The following is a 22,399-nucleotide window of genomic DNA, read 5'->3' as shown; positions in this document are numbered from 1 at the left end:
TCAATTTGACTGCTTTGTATGTGCACCTTAGATAAACAACCTGTATATTTTAAACACAGCACTATCTCCTTCCATTGTCAAAAAGGTCCTTGATGTTCTGTTTCTGGAAGTCATAATTTAACTCCCCAAACTAAAATTTGATTATTTTGTTAAGCAATTTACATTAAATTTAAAGTAAATTAAATGTTTTGAAAGAAAGCCTACAATGAAGAGTAAAGAGCATCAGCATCAGCCTGCCGATGCTAACTCTAACAACACAGAGGGCCATTGTTAGTCTTCTAGAAATCTCTGCCATCACATGACAATGTATGGAAGACACTTTTCTGAACACACCTCTTGATCCGTAAAGATCTCAATGAAGTTCTGGAAGGAGAAGGACCCTGACTGAAGAATGAGTTCTCCTGTGTTTTCAAAGCACTGTCCAGTTAGTACGAGGAGCTTGTGTCTTGCAGTGTCTGTGATCATTAAGCGCACCTAGAGTGAAGGAGAGAAATACATCAATAATGGGAGTTACCATGTGTTTCTATATTCCGCTGAGAACGTGCAGTTTCTCTCTCCTAATTTAAAACATATTTTGCACCAGAGTCTCCCAGGACTGACAAACCATTATCAAGTCACAGTGCTGTTTACAAAAGACAATGATAGAGGTGCAAAGGGGAAAAAAGGAGGGACAAGAAGCAATTAGAGAGAAGGTCTGATGAATAAACCAAACTAATGACATGGAAAAAAGAGCAAGGAACAGAACAGTATAAATTTGAATGAAAAAATAATATTTTCAAGGAACAAACATATTCCTTGTATAACTCTTGGTGAATTTTAATAGCACTGTATCAGGACAGCCTTGGTAAACTGTGCCCCATGTGCTAATGAGGGAAAACTGCATGTGTCAGACTCAGTTTTTGGAAGGCTGCTCTTCTTTTCCAAGAGTACAGCATTACTTGCCATTCAGTTGTGAAAACATCACTGAAAAGTAACAAACAGCCACAAATCACGCATAAAAGTGTCATATTTAGACTGTCATTCTGTTGTAACCTGAATCATCTAGAAAGTTAAGGGATGATTCTGCTTTACCATAACTATAAACTTGAACTTCGAGCACTCAGATACAGTCACATGCACCATTTACATCTCATGATGTCACTAACTATGGACACTATAAGTCTTTAAAGTGTGCCAACCCAAGATCTTTTTCAATATACAGTAGTAAATTAAGTGGGTGCCTGATGGAACAAATGAGCTTGCTACTGAGAAATAACTTTCTTCTGCATTTTGAAATAACTCTTAACTATTTTAAAGTAGATACTCGTTACTTTACTTGACCCTCATCACAGCTACTAATAATTCTTGTTTCCCCCCCAGGGGGAGATCTACTTGCATGCTAAGAGAAATCCATATATTCAGTATACTTCTGTTGGCTGAATTAAACTTAAATTGAAGAACAAAACTAAACGAAACCTGTGTAAGATTCTGTACGGTTGTGTAAATTTTTTTCAAATAATTCAAAAGTCTTGTCCAACACTGAAAAATCAATTCAGCCTACGGTAAGGTATGAATTTCAAGTGCACTAATTCCTCTGTTTAAGGAGGAATTAAATTAAACCAGAATAGTGATTTCAGAACAAGGCTATCCACGTATTAAACTAAATGAGTAGAGTCCATCTGGAACAACTCCACATGATATTGCATCCAAGCTCTATCTCCATGGAGATGACATAATCACCTCAGCTCTCCTAGCAAGCTATTCTTTTAAATTTTTATATTGATTGTTAAGCAACCAGTTCTAAATAATTCCCGCTCACGCCAGGGAGGCTGAGCCAGGGAGGGTCAACCTGAACCTCTGCTGAACAACTCGCATTTTCAGTACAAGTAGGAAAGAGGCAATGAAGAGTATGTATCTGAAAGAAGATCCCAACTCTACCACATCTTCATTGTTAGTTTATTAAATAAGTGACCCTGATGCTGAGCAGCAGAAAGTTCCTTTAATTAAATGCAGGACTAATGCTGCTTTGTCACTAATTGCACTAAATAACTATAAATTCAGCCATATCCTTGCTGGATCAAGTGTATCTGTTTCTTTTTCAGACAAAAACATAGATAAATGCAGCCGGCGGTCTGATGTGTGTTGCTCAAATCTTGTCTGTTTTAGCTGTACTAAAACCATAAAAGAACTGGCTTCCTCTTCTATGTTTTCTCTCATTGCTGGCAGCAGTGCTGGGCAGTCTGCCAACTTATGTGTAAACTCACCAGGTTTTCCAACAGCAAAATTATTTCCTGACTCGTGAATCACAGATATGTGACTGTTGCATAATTCCCCTTCAACCTATTTTATTAATTGATGATGAAATATGTTCTGCAGAGCTAGCAAACTATGGCAAGAAAAAAAGTAAATAAATGCTTGCAGATTACAGAGCATAGTGTATGATACACATAGAAGACCTTCAAGAGACACATAAATTCTGTGTCTGGGTATAACCAAGGCTTCCTGAAGGACTACCAGAAATTTATCTCCTGACTTCAAGACCACTCTGTTTCAGAAGAATTACTGCAAGGTAGTGTTTCTGTTCAGCTTTCCCCTTGGTTGAAGTCCCAAATTGTTTGAAGGAAGCAAACAGCAAGATGTAGCCTCAGTCAAAACGGAGGTGAAGATGGAGTGTGAACAGACACAGGAGCGTCAGCGGTTTCCCAGACTTACAGTACAGTTGCAGGAGCATTAGAGCAACAGAGTGGGGTCTTCTTAAGAAGGAAGTAACTTCATGGGGGTTTCAGAAACTTGTTTGTTTGGGGAAACTACAGTCTCTCTCCCTTTGAGCCTCTCTCTTCTGGGAGGTATTTTGGCATTTGACAGAATATGACAGGAGCTTTGGGCAGAACCATGCTCAGATTACCACCAGTATAGCTATTACCAGCCAGATTAGCAGGAATTTGTTTTAATATCATTTTCCTTTGTTTTTCCTGAACAAATAGATTCAAATTCCTCTTCTGATGAAGTCAGAGCTCCATGCTACATCACTGTCTCCCCAGATGCAACCTGGAAATCTCTTGATGTATGAAACTAAGTTTTCTATTTGGGCAGAGCATGTCTATTCCAACCTCCGATTTAATTCTCTTGCCTCTTTCTTACTGTCTTTTTCTGGCTTGTGTCCAGTCAGAGCCTTGCTTAGCCAGCCAAGGTAAATCTCAGCTTGTAACTTCTGGCTGTGACCAGTTTGGCAAGATGAAAGTGAAGAAAAGATTGCCTCCCACAGTCTAGCGAGAGGAAACTAACAGCAACCTAGCCAAATATCTTCCAGAGCCAAGGGAGTAAAGCCAGGGTTCAGAAGTCATTAATGGGCCTCAGGCCGTGTTCTTCCATGTGGTCATCCATCAAAGGTATGACGAACAACAGAAACAGCAACAGCATTTCCCTACTTTTGGCAGTTCCTTTGGCTCTTCCCCCCCTCCACACACACACACACTTCATAGCTTTTTACTCTGAACGTCTAAGTGTATTAAGGGCTGCTATCCAGCTGACCCCCTTGCTCCTTACCAAGTACCTCTAATGCCTTGTAAGAGATTTTCACACATATTTTTTAGTGAGTGAGCTGTCATTAACTAAGGTGACTTACTTATTTAAACTTTCACAACTTCAGAAATTTCATTTGTTTTGGAGTCCTTCCTCCTGTTTGTGTTTAATATCACTTAAGGTTGGTAACAAAATAGATTTTTCACTACATACTAGAAGCAGAGCAGCTTCATTTCCCAACAGAAATGGTACTATGTCAGTGCTTCCCAGCACAGGCTAGCAATGCAATTATCCCTATTTTTTTCAGCCTTCAGTCTCACTAGTTAAATTTGTCAATTTTGTCTTTGAGCTACATGCTCAGTTCTTTGACTCTACTCTGGCAAGTTCATGAGGAATTGGCAGTCCTCTTCTGGGGCACTCTCCAGAATCCATTATCAGCTCACATGCTTTTTGAAGACAGATAGATCAACCTAGAGTCACCACCACATAGCTGGTAATTCTTCTCAAAGACCTAAATTTGTCTCAGGGCACCTTCAGGCACTTTTTTCATGTGTAACATAGGCATCCAGAGCTACCAAACAATGGAGGAGCAGAAGAAAAGCAGATGTAGTTTCACCACAGCTGCCTCCACTTCATCAAGAAGGGAATTTGGTGCATTATGAGAAAAGGAGTGCTGGGATCAGAGGTGTGTTTCTGTCCTATGCCTCTGACATTTTGTCAGGAGTCTGGGAAACCAAGGAGAAAATCAAGGGATGGCTGATGTTTTTCATGATACTTGCTCCTAACATGTCCTCTCATCCACAGTTAGGATCTGCTCTTAGTCTGCTAAGACTCTGAAAGACAGTATTGGGGTTTGTCAGACACTAAGCTGGAAGGCAGTAACTGATTCAAGAATCATCTCAACTACATCTGCTTCACTGCTCTCATCCTGTCCTCCTAATGGAGCTTTTATGACACATCCAATGAAGTATTTCTGACTTACCTCAGTACTAACTGCTTCATCTGAGGGATTGATCAGGACTACAGTTTCTAAGACATCACTTCTGTGGTGAAGAATCTTCTGACCTGCAAGCACAGAGAGGAAAAAAGGAAAAGAAATTAAATTCAACCAGCATGGTTTAAACCAGCACTTTCCATGAGCTTGTCGTACATCCTGCTGTGCGACAGCTCTCTGGTCACCCTGGACAGCACACACCAGCCCCAGCAACTGCTAGGCTGCTCATCTCTTCGGGAACACCCGTGGCATGTGGTCCTGTGGGCCAGAAACACCGCTCCGAAAATTCAAGGTAATGAAAACAAACTGGCAACAGCACCAGGTCCTGTCCCTTCCCCCTGGCTGGAGCAGTCTCTGTAACTCACCTTGGTCTCACAGAGCTGGTGTGGATCAGGGACTGGAGTAACCGTCACCAGCTCATCATCTGGCCCTGTATTTTCATGGACATATCTACACCACAGATACAGCTGAGATTACACAGTCCTGTAACGTGCCCAGGTGGTTTTAAATGAGCTTTTCCAGGAACTATTAGCAGCTTAGCCGCAGCAGCAGGAAAGTCAGCATGGGCTGCAAACTTCCCCTGCAAGAAGCAAAGTGAATACTTGGGCTGTATGCTGGTGCTGCCCACCATGGCTAACGAGCACAATTTGTGAGACAAGTAAAGGAGCCCGGGGGTGTCTCCGCTGCCCACCACCACCAGCACCATCCCACACGGCCCTCACGTGCTCCCTGTCACGCACCGTGGGAGCGCTCCGGAGCCAGGCAGTGCCCCACGCAGACCCCAGGTCCCCGGCCACACCAGTTGAACCAGGTGAAAGCTGGGACCCACCCTGCCGACACTCCCCTTTCAGCCTTCTGCTAATATTGATTAACATCGGGACACTGCGAGAAATTCCCTATGGGATGGTCGGGTACTTGCCGCGCTGCTCTGCTTCATCTTCCTCCTGCTTACAAAAACCGTAGCAAGCAATGTTAGGCAACAAGAGTGAACGGGCGCACAAATAAAAGCTAGCTCCTGAATGAATAACGTCTGGGCACGTTTGGAGCAGCCTCGCAGCCCACTGGCTTTCATACTTAGTAGTTAATCTGTCTCTGTATTTAACAGTGATATTCATCTGACTGGGAGTGGATGCCAGAAAACCACAACAGCACTCTTGATGGGTTTTTTTTTTTCCTTATGTTAATTGGCAAGTTCTTATCAGGGTCTCTTTCTGTGAGAACTGCAGTGAGATTAATTAGCAGCCGTATTGTCATTCAGAAATCCAGACTGGTAATTAGTCCAAAAAACCAGAAGAGCTGTCCCTTCCCAGCAAACCGCTCGGTGCAATATTAATCAATTAAAATAATTAATTGCGCTTAAAAGGAAGCACGAGAGACACAGAACAAGCCACCTATTTGCCGACTTAGAAAAACTCCCCTGTAAAGAGAGGTAAAATAACGAGGCCGAGCATGCCACGCTGAAAGGAGCTCCGCGCTCCCGAGAGCCGCGGGCGGCGCGGGGGCAGGCCGAGAGGGAGGGCAGGCAGGCCGAGAGGACGGGCAGGTAGGCAGCCCGAGAGGACGGGCAGGCAGGCAGGCAGGCCGAGAGGGCGGGCAGGCAGCCTGAGAGGGCGGGCAGGCAGCCTTTCCCACACCGCCCCCGCCGCCGGGCAGGCTCGGGGCTGCCCCCGGGCAGCGAGCCCTGCCTGCGCCAGCCGTGCCCTCCGCCTCCTCGCCCGGCTTGCACCCCTCCTGCCCTCCTCCTCCTCGCCCACCGAGCTCACAATGTGCTGCGTCTTCTGCTGTTGCTCTGGGGAAGCTCTGCATTCATAGGCGCAAAAGCTTACAATCCAATGGGAGAAAGTGAAGGAGAAGGGGAAAAAATGATGTTCTCAAGTAAAACGTGAGGTGGGGTTGTAGTTTACTCTCTTGTGCATGACAGTGCCTAGAGACTTGTGGATAATGAACTAATTTGTTTGAAGAAACCTAGTTTTCTTAACATATATTCTTTCTGTTATGCTTCCTTGAAAGGAGGAGACAAACTGTATATTATGAAAGGGGAGGAGGGCAGGTCTCCCTCCACAGCATCCAGTTCTGGCATTACCCTTTGTAATTCAATTAATTTTTATAGCTCTGCTTCCTTGCCTAACAGGAATGCATATATAAGGCTACATGAATAGAACATCCAGATGGCTCTGTTACCACAGACTCCCTCAGAAGATGCTCTGTGATGTGATATTGTAGTTATTCTGAAGATTTCCCTCAAACTAAGAGATTAGGCAGAGTTTATTGAATCTAGTCTCTAGACTAGAGTTGGTAAGTAAACAAACGAAATCGTCATCCTTTAGTTGCCACAGACATTTCTTGCTTAATAGTTGGTGACACAAAGCACACACTTTGCTTCAGGCCAGACTAAGCCTCATACATGATTAGACATGAACACATCAAACACAGGTAGAAAAGAAATGCAGTTAGCCACACGCAAAGTTAGACAAAGACGCATAGTGTCCACCTGACTCAAAGCACCCACGTTGGACTTCACTGAAGCTGCTCCAAGTCATGTATCCGTGTAGCTGGGAGGGATTTGACCTGAGGAGTCGCAACTCCTGCTGACCAGCACTGATGGTAGTTACTTACATCCTATGCTCCTGTGGGCCAGACACCCAGCTCCAGCGGTTGCATGGTTTCACGCACCTTGAGACTGATGTCCGGAGGCAAGTGTAGAGGTCTGCACCATGTACATGGTGCCGGTACAGAGCTGCATGCATGACTGCCTCTCTCTTCAACTCCTCAGCATCAACATGTGCTACTACTTATCATACAGGGTGGGGACCCAGCACTGGCAGGGTGTGAGTCACTACGAGGGCTCCCATCCCATGTAAAACTTGGGAAGTTTGCGGCTACTTGCTGATATCAGTAACATGGTCCCATGTCACTGCTTGAGAAATAAAAAACCATGTCTTTTTAAAAACTATTTACAATTTTGTAAGAGCAACACAGGCTAACGGCCCAGGTTGATACCCTGAGATGCTCAGCTGGACTGGAGGAGTCTCCCAGGGGAACAGTTTTATCAAACAGAAACAAACTATCACAGTGTGGGAGCAGAAAGCGGCAACAGCGTTTCACAAACTGGCAAGAGACTGCAACTTACTAAACCACAGACGGAGTGGGAGAATCTGACATGTGTAGAAGATCTGGGGTTGCTTTAAATTAACTCTACTGGATTTTTGCAGCCCATCTCTACACATTTGACAGCATATTTCTGTGATATGTCAGAGGAAGAAAGGAAAAAACTTCCAGGTTGCACAAAAGGGATTGCGTGGATAGATTTTACCTGCTTATAGTTTCTGAAAAGCAAGTCGAAGTCCTATCCAAAGACTTTCAGAAATAAATATTAATCGTGTTTGGAAGAAATCTAAGTATCTGCTTATCCTTGATTTTATTAAGTAAAGCTTCCAATTAAAAACAGATATAAATAAAGAGTCTTGGCAGCCGTTTGTTTCAGAACCAGATCAGAGAGGAGAAGTAAACAGCATGTGACAATTGCTTAAAGGGTGATTTCCACATGCATCATCCCAGTTCCTATGGCCATAGGATCCTATTGCTCCCCTACTCAGCCAAATATCAATGACATTTATAGTAGGATTATTGAGATGGGGATGGTGTCAGTAACATTTCCTGGAGAAGTGACTGAACATATTTCTAACTTACACAGTTGATTTTTCCAGGCCAATCAAGCAGCATGATCATGGGGCCCACTTTTAACAGTGATTATGTTAAATTTGCAAACACAAAATGTAAATGAATGGCAAGGGAAAGAAAGCAAGCCTTCCTTCAAGTCTTGTTTAACCAGGGATCACTACTGACACACTTCTTACTGGGCATGCCTGTGCAACACCAGCCCACGGGTGTGCATGCCGTAGGCAACAAGCTACTCAACAGAGGGGTGGGTTCCCATCAGCCCTTCCCGCTACCCCGGATGGACACCAGGACTCACTCGCTCCCCATCAATGCCATGCCCACACAAAGTAAACACAGAGGAAGCAGGTAAATCTTTCCTGTGATGATTCTTGGCAGAAAGGGTGAAGGGAGAATTCCTTCTCCCTGAAGATGATAACTGTTTGACACCTGAGCCGGCATTCAAACACAACTCTGGCAACTTTAAACATCTTTTCTCTTTCATTGTAAAGAACTTTAAAGTGTCGTTTCACTGTCAGAAGAAATGACTGCCATGTTACACCAGTCACTGTGCTGGGTGTCATTAGCAGATGGCATAGCTTGCAAGGCTTGCTAACGAAACTTTCCACAAGCCATGACTAGGCAGTGAACTCTGCAGCTGGAAACGTTCAGTGCTCTGCACTTGCAAGTAGCTCCAATGCCCAGGGCCCCCCCAGCTGCCCCTGTGTCATGGTTTAACCCCAGCCAGCAACTAAGCACCATGCAGCCACTCCCTCCTCCCCCCTCCCACTGGGGTGGGGAGGAGGAGCAGGGAAAAAAAGTAAAACTCATGGTTGAGATAAGAACAGTTTAATAACTAAAGTAAAATAAAATATAACACTAACAATAATAATAACAAAATATAATAATCATAATAATTGTAATGAAAAGGAATATAACAAAAAAAAAAAAAGAGAGAAATAAACCCCAAGAAAATACAAGTGATGCACAATGCAATTGCTAACCACCCGCTGACTGATGCCCCAGCACCGATCCACCCCTCCCAGCCAACTCCCCCCTGTTTATATACTGAGCATGACATTCCATGGTATGGACTATCCCTTTGGCTAGTTCGGGTCAGCTGTCCTGGGTATGCTCCCTCCCAGCTTCTTGCACACCTGCTTGCTGGCAGAGCATGGGAAACTGAAAAGTCCTTGGCTTAAGATAAGCGCTACTTAGCAACAACTAAAACATCAGTGTGTTATCAACATTATTCTCACACTAAATCCGAAACACACTGTACCAGCTACTAAGAAGAAAATTAACTCTATTCCAGCTGAAACCAGAACACCCTGTCTTGTGGAGGAATTTGTGGACATTGATGGGAGAAAAATCCTTCAAAATGAACTGTAAAACATCCATTCCTTGAGTTCCTTCTTCAACTCTGAGAAGATGCCTTTAACAGACAAACACATTCACTGAGGAAAAGACATTTTACCAACAGGGCAATGTTGCATTTGAGGAGCGGCAAAGTGCAACCTTTTTCCTTGACATTTCTAGGTATAGATGGCAGGAAAGGCTTGGTGTATTTTAATTCCTGCTCAGGACAAAACCCTGTTTATTGATATCCACACATAGTGACATCTTAAAAGATTTAGTCCTCGTTGCCTTTACATCCATGGTAAGCAAGAGCTGGATGACTGAAAAATATTACCAGCTAAGGATTTCATATATGTGAGTATATAGGGGGCTTGGAGGCAAGGTGGGAGAAGAGAGGAGGGGTTTTACACTCCTTTCCTATGCATCCAAGCACCAAAGGTCAAGGCATGGGCAAATCAGATGCTCTCTTACATTTAATTAATTTGGTAGAAGAAAATACGCCTTCAGCAAAACCAGAAGCAATAAATAGCCTGAGGAACACAACAAAGGTCTTCACCACTGAACAAGAGGTGAGATGGAGCATGGTCTTTGAGCTGCTAAGACTCTGAAAGACAGTATTGGGGTTTGTCAGTCACTATGCTGGAAAGCAGTAACTGATGTTCAAGAATCGTCTCAACTATATCTGTTTCAGATGTCTGATGAAGGTTATCGGAAGTTATCATATCCCTTGCACATTATATATTTAAAGCAATAAATTCCTTTGGAAAAAAAGGAGCTTTTTGCCTAGTCAACAGTAATGCAATAACCCATACCTTTTAAATAACTTCAAACTGCTCATTGTTTCACCTTCCTTTTCTAGCGGGGACTTCAAATTTGTCCTCCAAAAAAGACTTGTTAACCTTGTGTTCAGCATGGTTGTTCTATGTTATCACAGAGTATTCAGAGTTCTGGATGACTGGTCATCTGATGGTTGCTATTTCTTATACTAACTGAATAAATCTATTTTTCCTTGTTTTCAACACAAAGATCAATGGGCATAAATTGTTAAATAATGTTGTAATTGTGACCAGCCCCTGAACTTCCCCACTGTCAACCTGGAGGCACTACATTGCAACAATGATTCCAGACCAAGGAGAAAGGATCAAGATCCCCTTTTACAGCAGATTATCAATTATCTGAAGAAATCTTGCGTAAATGATATGGAGCACTCCATCCTCTCTACCTTCTCCATTGAAACGGGGCCACCAGAGCACTCTAAGTTTCCTGCTGACCTAAACTGCAAGCTGGAGATATAGGTAAGTGTACAGCATTAAGCAAGGTAGTGGGTTTTACAGAGTTGCCAAAGCAAATTCTGATGTTGTAAAAATCTGGAGTTCTGTATCTGCAAGTAAGAATAAAATTATTTGCAGACTTGATGGAGAAATGGATGTATAATGTCCAGGCATTGGACTACGAGAGCAGAACGTCAGAAGGCCCCTTCCTGGCATGCTCTGAAAGCCCTGAAGGTGATGCCAGGGGCTGCAAAAGCTTATCAGTCAGTCTTGTAACTGGCTGACAGGATGGGGAGTGCATAACACAGGCATAACTCCATTTACATCAGAGAAGATAGATTCACTGCCTCCAGGGCTCAATTCAGCCCAATGACTTCTTAAATTTGAGCTGGGTGCAAGGAAGGTATAGTCATTTTTTCCAGCAAGAACTCTTACATATGTACAAGTATCAGAGTACTTTACACATTTCTAGGTGAAAATAAAATCCATACCTGCTAGGATGCTGAGTTGGCGTGACAACTGTGAACAAAAAGTCAGCTCTACTAACATTGCTGAGCCCTCTGATGGTGACAAACATTTGGAAGAGTGACACTGACTACAAAGTGTGACTGTTTTCCTTGTAATTATTTAAACCTGCTTGCTCTGAACGCAATGGTTAGTTCAGATTCGTATCTAATGTTATGTGCTTTTTACAGAGAATTATGTGTTGTCTCCGCAAAGTTAGGTTAATCTTTCTTGCATCTGATCTGCTGGAATACTGAACTGTGTTGAGATTCTGCAGGAAGCATAAATCCCTGTCTTATCTTCTCCCTCTCCCTGCATAAATGGAATTCATATTCAAGTTTCATATAGTTCAACTGCAGCCTCGTGATAGCTTAACGTTTTTCCTACTCACATCTGACTTGCAACAATTTATTAACTACAGGTCCTGAGAGGCAATGTCCTGCAGGATATTGTATTTTAGGATTTTTAAGCTCACGTTTATTTAATGAAATAAGGCTAGTTGCATATAATTTCATTTTAGTTCTTGGATAAGTCCTTATCCGTCAGATCTCATTTGGGTTTATACTTCCAGGTAATAATAGAGCCCTGAAAGTGGAAAGCTAGACAGAAGATGATGATGCAGCCTGAACAGTAACTGCAAGATTCAGCTTCCAGTTACTGTACATGAACCCAGTCCACCAATCCTTGCTCAGGACTCTTGAACAGCAGTGAAGGAAAGCAAGCTGACCTGTTTGCACTAATATTCATAGCTGGATTCATATCTTCTGCCTCAAACTTTAATCTCTAATACTGGCAGACTTACGAACTGAGCTGTGCTAGGAGCTGCTGCAAGGACTACCAGGGATCGCAGGGCGATTCACTGCTCTGCGACCCATTCCCACTGAAATCACCAGAAGTAAATTCAAGGCATTAAATCATGTTTTCACACACCCTGTTGATCAACAGACTAATTGTATCAACTTTTCACACTAAATATTGATTTCTTGCACCATTTGCCAACTTCATGTGACATGTAATTTGCTGTCAAATTACAGCCATTTATCAAGTGGAAGCAAACTGCTGGCCTTTCACTCCCATCTGTTATTGTCAGGGGCAAATTATTACCCTCAACTCTCATTCCTCACCTTCAGAAACAGTATTTTTCACATAATTCTTGATGTTTTACAATTTCAGGGCTCTATGAAGGACTGCTAAAGCATTAAAAATCTCTTCTGAACAAAGTAGAACTACAAAAAGTACTCTGAAAAACAAGCTGAAGCAAATCAGTCTAAAGCACAATAACAATAAAAGCTTATATATTACATTTTTAATGCCTACTAAAATAGGTTTATCTCCCCAAAAGGGGATATGCTACAAAAACTGAACCAAGTACCCTAGGGATTTCATTATTGATTTCACTGAGACTCTGGACAGGAGTGAAATTTAAAACCAAGATTGCTGAAGACCTCAATAAAATCAGAGTCAAAGAGAACAAGAATACACCTCCTGTTTATATACTGGACTCGCAACAGTAGTGGAATCCAATGGTCCTGATAAATGCGCTCACCCTTGACTTTGCTTTAAAAAAAATATATCCAGTAGTCAGTCAACAGCACCAATCTGTTCAATGAGTTCAGTTGCAAGTTACTGGTATCAAGCATTAAAATTTGCTACCCACAGGAAAAAGACAAGCCTCTTTCTTGAAGTGAGTGACTGTCTTTAATTATTAGAGTACTTCTTTGATTAGGAAACCAAACATTCCTTTTCCATCCTACGATAACCAATTATTCCCAATACCTAAGATTTCATATTTCTGGAGGAACTACCCAATATCCTAACCAGTTTTTGTAGAGATAGCAGGTCCCTGGCAGCAGTCTTGGCTTTCTCATTTGATGCCTAATTGTTGCTGTAGTCAGGGATGGCTGCCTCTGAACTCTACCATTTCGGTTCTTTCATTGACCTGTGTCATTTACAATCCACATGGTGTATAAAGCTCAAATCCCAGAAGCCTTGTCCGTCACTATTTAGCAGCACTGTAATTTCAGTGAGAGGATGGCAAGCACAGGACATAAATCTGAACTGGCACAGCTGGAACTACGCTTTGCAGACAGATGAATGCAGCTTTATGACCCTACTCCAAGAAATTATCTCCTGTAATTATAGGAAGGAAAAAAAAAGGAGTGTTTAGAGAGCAGAGCAGTTTCATATCTGGGCAGAAAGAGAGGGAAGAGTGATGGCTGTTTACCAGAGGGCCATGCAATGTCCCTAGTCATGAGAACTGCCTTGTTCAATAGCATGGGAGTAGTCAGTGTGGCTTTGAGAAGCCAACACCCCATCCCATGCCAAGTGTCGGACATGGGCTTTCACCAACAATTCATTTACCTGAAGTCACCATCTCCCTCAGGATTACCCTTCCAACCTTGAAACGAGAGGTTTCAGCGACAGCTAGAAGACTTTATATGTACCTTTACGTCTTCTTCTTCGGTTGTTTTGCCCTTAAAGCCTTTTTATATAAATTGTATAGGCTTTCCATTATTGTCAAGGCAATACGCAGCACTTATTAAGGCTCCATATAAACAAAACTTAGGATCTTCCTCCAAAATATTCACATTTCAGAGTGGCTTCCTGAAATGTGTATTTAAATCTTCTTTAGGAATATTTCCATATATTGGTTTTGTAGATTAAAACTCTAGAGACACTGTGATCTCTGAATTCATTTCACAATGAATTTTATCTTTAGAACACATCTGACTGATAGGTGTGAAATGATTTTAACCCCATAAAATAGAGATAAGGAAACAATTTCCAAGGTCATATAGAAACAGAATCCTGAATCTTCAGAAGCCAACCAGAGTGCTGCAGCTACACAATCCTTTTGGTTCTGCAAGGTACATCGCTATATTGTGCATTAGAAAATACTGAATACTTAAAAAGCTATGCATAATGGATTATTTTTTTAGACAGACCTCCTAAGTCACCTTTAACTACTTCCCAGAGCTGAAATTCTTCCATAAACCACTTGCCTGGCTATTAAGATATGTATATTATTTAACAAATAATAATGTTATCACTGCAGACCTTGAAACTCTAGCTACAAATGGCAACGGAAAACAGACACCAACACTCACTGAAATTCGTGAGAAATTTGTCCAGGACTATCTAGGCAAAAGCAACGCAATTTAATCTTTTCCTCTCTTAGTTTTCGTATTTCATAAACTTGAGGCAGGCAGGCAGGCAAATGTGAGATTCTCTGTAAGCAGTTGTCTTGAGTTACACATCTCCATTACAAGTAATAATCTTAAAAAGCTGTTAACAGCAAGTTATTAAATTAATGGCATGTATACTACGATCAGCCCTATATTTTTAGGCTGTAATCCTTTCATTGTCTCACATTAATCTCTCTCCTCCCCTTAAATCCTAAATGCATAGAAAATGGCAAGGGCCACTGCAGAACTGATCCGTGGATCTGGAGCTGTAGTTTTCAGCTGCACAGCACATTGCCCCAGTACTGCATAGAAACTGGAGCCAACATGCACCACGATGGGAGACTGCAGTGATGCAGAGCTGACTCATCAGTCCTGAAGGTCAATGAAAGTCCTCATCTGAGCCTGTGTTTGGGAGTATTACTAACCAGGGAAGAGAAAGAGAGCTGCGCAACATCAGACCTCTTCAAGAAACAACGTTCTCTGTCTAGAAAGAAGGAAATTTCTTCTTTTACTACTGGAAAACATCTCAGGCCCAGAAACTAAAATAATCCTGAGCAGAGCAGATCACTTCCCAGTATAATTTATTTGCAATAGTTCCCACAATGTGATATTTTAACTTTGCTTAGTTATTCAGAAAAGGAATATCTCTTTCACGTCCCAACTCAGTGTTAACTGTCAAATAGCCAAGTAAAATCTTATTTGGAAAAAACACTACTTCTTTCTCAATACCTCTGTGGCTCATTACCTCACACTCCACTGTTTATTGAACAGTACCATATATCATAATTCACAGGACTGGTTAGAAGCTTAAGTGTTCTTTTGTTATACCAAGTGCCCGGTATATTCACATTACAAACGAAACCATTTACTGGGCTGTTAAAGATGCTAAGCAAATTTATGCATCAAAGGAAAACTGCTTGGGACTTTTTCCAAGGGCTGCTTTTTATGGAAAACAAACATCAGATTTATTTTAATGACTTCTTAAAACAAAATACAGTCATGCCAATCTGCATTAAATAACATAGTGTCTACCTCAAATCCAAGTGCACTCCATAGGAAAATTGCCACTGAGCTCAATGAGGAATCAAAAAGGTTCCCTGATAATAAACATCTGCTGTTGAAAACAAGATAGGGAACATCAGCATTATGTTTCTCCTTAATGGAATTTAAGCAAGTAGCCAAGATCCTTCCTGTATTTAAAAAAACAAAAACCCAACCTCAGTTAAATGTACTTCATTTCCTTTCAAATGTTGCCATTGCTAAAACCTCCTTTTTACATCCTTCTATTTTACCTCCCTGTGCTGCAGTGCCTGGCTGTACCATTCTACCCTCATCATCCCGACTGCCAGGGAAGGGAAATTTGCTTAGATATTTTCCTTTGCTCTGCAGCACACTGTGCAGATGCTTCCTTGCACTTCACCGTAACTCCCACCTTCATATGGAAAATGGAGCACAGCAGCATCAGGGAAAAGCTGATGTAAATGCAAAATGTGCAGCAAAGGGATAAATACTGAAATGAATATTTCAGAAAAAAATAATTTCAGAAGTCTGCCTTTCCTCTTCCCAGACATCTCTACCTGAATATGTTTTTAGTCTTTTACTCCCTCCCTTCAGGGAGAAGTCTCTGAATTTTGATAATTTCAGAAGGTCCCTGTTTATATTTCCAAATTGCCACAGCCTACTTACTAATAGGTTTTCATCACTATGGCAGCTGAAGCCAAAACGAAAGCTCCAATTAAAATCCTCTGGGGCATATTTCTGGTCTTGGGGTCATTACTGCATATGCAACTTAGTTTTAAGTTCATCTGCCATCTCTGTCGGAAGTCAGACAAGTCAATACAACCTATAGGGGTTTCACAAGTGGGGAGTCCATTCTTTTCCTCAAGCACATTTTCTTTGATGTGTATTTATTGAAGTTTCTCAGTTTATATATAATTTCTATCCTTCCTCCTAGTTCAAATCAGAGAAGGATTTCATTGCCTTGGCAGCCCATGAATAATGAATGACAGATCTGTTTGCAAGCACTAAGGGCTGTTGCAGGGAGCCTTGCACTCCAGATTAGACACTTAACTTCGCAGTATATAAAATTATTTATGGTTGAATCTTCCTACAGTCTGGCAATCAATAAGTTTTCCTTGGAAAAACCCCACAGTTTATAACCTACCCTTGATACTTGTACTGTAACGTTTATTATGTACAAAAAAGATCCCAGGTTGTTTGCCAAAATACCTCCTTAAACATAATTTACCTAGTGGTGCTCTTTGAAGAACTGTGAAGTTCTTTCACAAGTAACATCACAGCTTTATTGATGTTTCCTGAACAAATCACAAAATCATAATAGCTGTATTACACTGGAAAAGTTGTATTTTTTAATACTTGGATTTACTTTTGTGTGAAACCCGTCATTCTATTAAACGTATTATTACTATCAACTAATTTACCAGCTGTGGAATATCCCTGAGCCTCTGCAACCACTGCAAAACCTAACAAGATGCTCTGTTTGTAAGCCTTTAACGAGAACCAGGTTTAAGCTTTTCCCCTGGCAACCATCTGGCTTCCCAGCTCCATAGGACAACTTGCCCAAAGCTTCTATGTTGCTTTACATGTAGTCAGTGAAAAAAGCCATGACGATACGCAGTGTTGCTAATCAGTTTCTGGATGTGAATTCACTGTCCTATTCTAGCAGCAACCGCTTTCCTGGTCTGAAAGAGCAAAGCAACGGTTCTACCCGAAGGCAGAGATCTTGCTCTGCCAGGAGAGAGACTCACTTGAAAGCCTCAAAACACCTTCATCCTCCGATTCTTTACTGGATGTGTGCAATTCTCCACCGTGATGGTTTTATACAAATTGCAAATGTAATATGAAATCAATTGCCTCTGTGTCCAATACAGGCAAGTACTATTAATTAATTCTAGGTTTTATAAAGAAGAAAATGAGAAGGCACACCTGCCAGCTAGATATTTCAGCACAAAAGGGACATTCTTTTGGCTTTCATTTCTGGAATTAAAACAAGCCATAAAGTAGTCCCTCCAGTCTTTGGCCTTAAATTTTCTGATGATGTGCTTAAGTACAACCAATTGGACTACATTATAAGACTGAAAAAGTCAATGCTATCCTGTAATTAGAACATCAAAAACAGGGAGGGAGGGAAAAAATGGCAAGTATCTTCTTAAGAAAATACAAAGCCATATCCAAATATTATCTTGAAAAGTCAATGTCTTTTAATACCTAAACTCTAAAATTTAACAAAGCAATTCCCCTAATCAGTGGTGGAAACTGTAGTATCAAAAAGCAGTGTATTATCAACAAATAGCAACAGCCCATATCCACTGATACGATACAAGAAAAAAATATCCACTAGCAGAAGTCAAAGGGCTTGGAAATCATAAATCAATGAACCAGCAAGTGTGAAAGCAAAAGCTGACCCTCTAAATGACAAAGTGGGCAGACTCCAGAGGCCAGTCAAGAGTCTAGCATGGATTTTTTTTTCTCTTTACTGGCCCTGTACGCTCTCCCCGCAGCAACTTCTGTATGGAAAAATAAGTGAGGAACAGATCAAGCTCTGAAAACACCTATTTTAATCTTCAAGTGTTTGAGTTACCATTTCTGATACCCTTTTGTACTCCCAGTCTTCTTCCTAGGAAGAAGCAGATGCCCCTACAACTAGTTCAGGCAGCCTCTGAGCTGAGCAGCAGAGGACTTAGTCTTGCTGACCCATAATGGGAGGATCCTTCCTGCTTACACAGCCACACCAAGCTTTTACAGGAGGGCACAGAATTCGCACCTAGTGAAATAGTTTCCTCCTGCATATGCAAGAACTGCTGTGGAGAACTGTGTCATCTCTAACTAGATAAACATCCACCGAACTCCCAGGAAGTCCACCACAATGCTCAGTACACATCAAAACTAGTTACTTTAGAATAAAAGAAAGCAAAATCTCACCCTGCCACAGAGAGGAAAAACATTTAATTAATTATGAGCTCTGCCTCAGGTTCTGTCTCTTGCAGCTAAGTCTTCTTACCTTTTCCTAAATCTTCATTGTTATTTTAGAACCTCTAATCACCCTTTATGCCTCAAAAATACCAATCTCTGAAAACACTTAATGTCACCCAGTGGGAATAGTCGTACAATTTTGGCCTGGTCCTTTGTGAAATTGTTGGAAACCTTTAGCATACCATGATTACTTAAACTTTAAGGTCTATTCTTCCCTTTATGTGCCTGCTTAACTCCTATTAATGCCGATGAGAGTTATGTGCATACAACCATGAAAGATTAAACTCTTCATTGTTTAAGAGGTGGTGATCAGCCCTGTGCTGCTTTAGGGAAAAACCTCAAGGATATTGCAAGTACTATGGGGACTTAATCTCATTACACACTACTAATAGCATTTGTGGCAGTGTTTGCTTCTTAAATCAACCATAGGTGACCACCTGGTGCCCTGTAACTGGAAAGCTGCTTCCACAACACATGCATAGACCAGTCTCTGCTTAGGATATTAATCTGTAAGCTGCTATGAATCTATTCTCCTGACACTTTCTCCCCCACTGAGAACAACATGTGGTTTTATTTTCAGTTTGAATATTTGTAACTAAACAATAGACTATTTTTAATTAATTTTTAACTACACAAATCCTTAAAATTTTTTTTTTTTGAACAATCATGGATTCAAATACAAAGGTGTTTAGTTAGGAAGGAATATATTGTGATGCTTTTCAGTGCAAACTTCACACAGGCTCGCCTTCTTGAGTTGCTATATGATCAGCTTCACCTAGTACTTTCCAAAAGTAAAATTGCTGCAGGGGTGATTTTAAGTACTCTTCAAGACAGCAATCCAAGAAAATAAAGACATCTGTAAAAGAGAAACTAGTATGCTGAAAACCATATGAGATGTCTCTTTTATCGGTCAGCATTGTCTGGTCTATAGAAGCTATCCATACTATTCTTAAATATACAGAGATATTTTTAACTAGGTTGACCTAGTGCATACCAATTAAATCAGCAGAGTCATGCTGACTTAAACCAGCTAGTGACCTAGCCCACAAATCAGTTTTACTGCAGATTTGAACAGAAAGGCCACCAATCACTAAGCAACTGTTTGCAGGCACCAGCTGAATAATTATAGCTGGTTTCATCGTACAGATTTCATCATGCTGTGAAAAAAAATTTACTATTGGCAACCCCTGTTCCTGTATCTGAAACCTAGAAATTTATAAAAATCAAACTTAAGAAAGAGCCTCATTCACACTAGGCTTGGTATTAGAATTAATTCCTCTGGCTTGCATCCAGTTGCCACGCTTTAGGGTTCAAGCAGGAAGAATGGTGATCACCAACTTTTTAAACAAATTTCATCTTTCTAATTACCTTTGGCAATTGAAACCAAGTAGCCTCCAGCAATGGATTTCCAAGATGAGACTTTAAAGATAGAGAAGATGCACTTACAAATGTGTCAGAACTGAAATCTAGAGATGCGTTGGTAGAATATTATTAATAGAGCTGATGTGTTGATATGGACACAGAGAAATGAGGGCTGCAATTAAAATGGAAACACTGAAGAAAGAAATGTTCAGTACTTTCATTTCGTATGTTTTAAAAGATGTGTTGTATCCATATTCCATCTGGGGATTTCATAACGATTGACACTGATAATTTATTAAAGTGGTAGCTCTTAAGCAATACTGGGTGGATCCTAGAGATGTAAAGGTTCTGTTTAAATCAGGGTATCTAGAACAGTTCAGATTTTTAAAGAGAGCCAGCCCACTTTCTCATTTATAAAGATAGTCCCTCCAAGTCTCTGGCCCCTCTCCCCAGCAGGCTCCAGGCTTTGCCTTTATCTCTGTGCACTGATTGCCCCTGGAAACTTCTCCAGGAGTCCTCAAGTCTGGAGGCTCTTACCTGTAGTCCCAAGGGTCGTACTGTTGAAATTATCTTCATGCTGTGTTTCCCCAGATAAAACAACTGGGGAACATGAAAGCCAGAAAAAAATCAGATCTTGGGAGTTTCTTAAAAGGAGGTGATATGCAGAAAATCCAGATAACAGGGAAAAAAATCTCAGCTGTCACATAGATGAAGAATGAGGGAGTGTGGTAAATTCAGTAGATAGATTAAGGACAGTTTTCTTGAAATTTTGTAAGTCTAAATCATTTATCAGTAACCAACATTTTCGTTTTGATCAAGCTAGTCTCAAAAATTCCTGTAGGGTTTCCCCCAAAAAATTGTGCAGAATTTTTTCTAGAGTGGCAAAAGTGGGAATTTTATAGCATTTGGCAAGCCTCCCTGAGGATATTCATAAGCTTTAATAGCATGCCCTTGGACAGGCACACACAAAAGAAGGCCCATTCCAAGATACCTTGAAGAAGACCTCTGGAAAAATCAAGAGAAAAACATTTTCCCGATTCAGATACGATGGTGTAACGTTGTGTGTTGTCTACGAACAGATGCCTGCAGGGTAAATGAAGAAAGTCAAGTCCAAAAGTAGCATTAGGACAGTCAAGCACTGTACAAATTCAGACTGAATGTGCCTCAAGCCACATCTGTCTTACGGTGAACAGTATGCACTAGGTCTACACACAGGGCAGGAAGCAAGGCAACATCACCTTTGCACAAAGGGTGAGATTTCACTGTGTCCTCCTCAGAAAAAGAGCATTCTATATTGCCTGCATTTCTTAACTTAAAGGTAATTTCTGGAGACCTCCTCTTCAAAGAACAGTCAGTGCACAGTTGTGGGGTTTTTTTTTATTTTCAGCTGATACATAAAATGACTCTCTTACTCAATTTGTAGCCCACACAGTGCTGCAGGATGTGCTCTGTAGCCCACACTCCTCATTACTACACAGTCCTACCTAGACTGATGAAAACCTCACCCAATGCTGAGAACCATGTACCTTCCACATTTGAAACAGAACTGGCACAGCCCAACACTGAAATAGCTGATTTTTAAGCATCTGGAAAAAATAAAACCCCAGTGATGATGAAAAGAGCTGTTGGTTACAGTGGCTTTCCCCACATAAGCCTAGCAGTATTGGCTAAGTCCCATATGCTGCTACTCAATTTTTAATAGGTCATTGGGCAAAATTTAATTAATTTTTTATGAATGCTTACGGAAAAACTGGATATGACTGCTGACAGACAAGGGGTAAGTGATTGTATCTTTACATACAGAGGTTATTTATTCTTTGCATATATCTAAGAAAGATAAAAACATATATGTCTATCCTTACACCAGGACTGCACTGCTGGGAACATTCAGCACTCATCCTAAAGCTGCTTGTATATACCCAGTTAAAGGAGAGAAACAGAAGAAGACCCATTTGCTGATCTGCAAGGCATGGGGGTTTTAAAAACAAACCAAGTTCACGCTCGAGGAGAGCAGGTATCACTCAGACATGAGAGGGCCTTGTCACTACCTCAGGATAGTTCACACTGGGAGTCCACGGTGAGATTGCATCCCAGTTTTAGGACCCATCCTCTGCGACGATGGGCACTGGGCTCAGCTGAGATTAGAGAGATTTGCTGAGGTGGGTAAATTTGCTTCCCCATCTCTTTCAGGAAAAACCTGGTTGGTCAGAGCCACACTTTCCAGTACTTTAAGTAATCACTAACAGGGTAGGAATAAATCAGATTTAGATTTCAAAACAATGTCTCTGGCCCCCTCCTTAGCATCCCTTACTTCCCAGCTTGAAGGTCTCAGCAAGATTCCTGGATTTCCAACAGGTATTCCTTGCCCTGTTTTCCCCAAATATTGTGAGATAGTACCTGTGCTTTTGTTTTTAATTTAGAAGATGACAAAGCATGGGATAGAGTCCAATCAAATTCTAAGCACAGATATTGTCTGGTATGAATATTAGACCCTGCCACTAATATTTCACATGTTCACCAATAAAACCCTTACAATGATAGTTACAATTGAGGGAAATAGTTTCTCTTTCATA

The 22,399-nt window shown here is 41.2% G+C and overlaps 1 protein-coding gene across 2 annotated transcripts in view; it reads right to left on the bottom strand.

Annotated features, from left to right (window-relative positions):
• LOC127027183 (microtubule-associated protein 1B-like) overlaps positions 1–22,399 on the bottom strand; it is a 73,254-nt gene that overhangs the window by 15,997 nt on the left and 34,858 nt on the right. For both annotated transcript variants that reach the window (XM_050912752.1, XM_050912753.1), the window contains exons 3-4: positions 4,484–4,566; positions 334–474 (exon numbers count right to left, since the gene is read on the bottom strand). In XM_050912752.1, the coding sequence (XP_050768709.1) occupies positions 334–474; positions 4,484–4,566 (224 nt within the window). The remainder of the gene's footprint in view (positions 1–333; positions 475–4,483; positions 4,567–22,399) is intronic.

This window comes from Gymnogyps californianus, chromosome Z (genome assembly GCF_018139145.2).
Source record: "Gymnogyps californianus isolate 813 chromosome Z, ASM1813914v2, whole genome shotgun sequence".
Classification (NCBI taxonomy): domain Eukaryota; kingdom Metazoa; phylum Chordata; class Aves; order Accipitriformes; family Cathartidae; genus Gymnogyps; species Gymnogyps californianus.
Note: the sequence above shows the minus strand (reverse complement) of the source record. Positions and strands in the feature narration are given on the sequence as shown.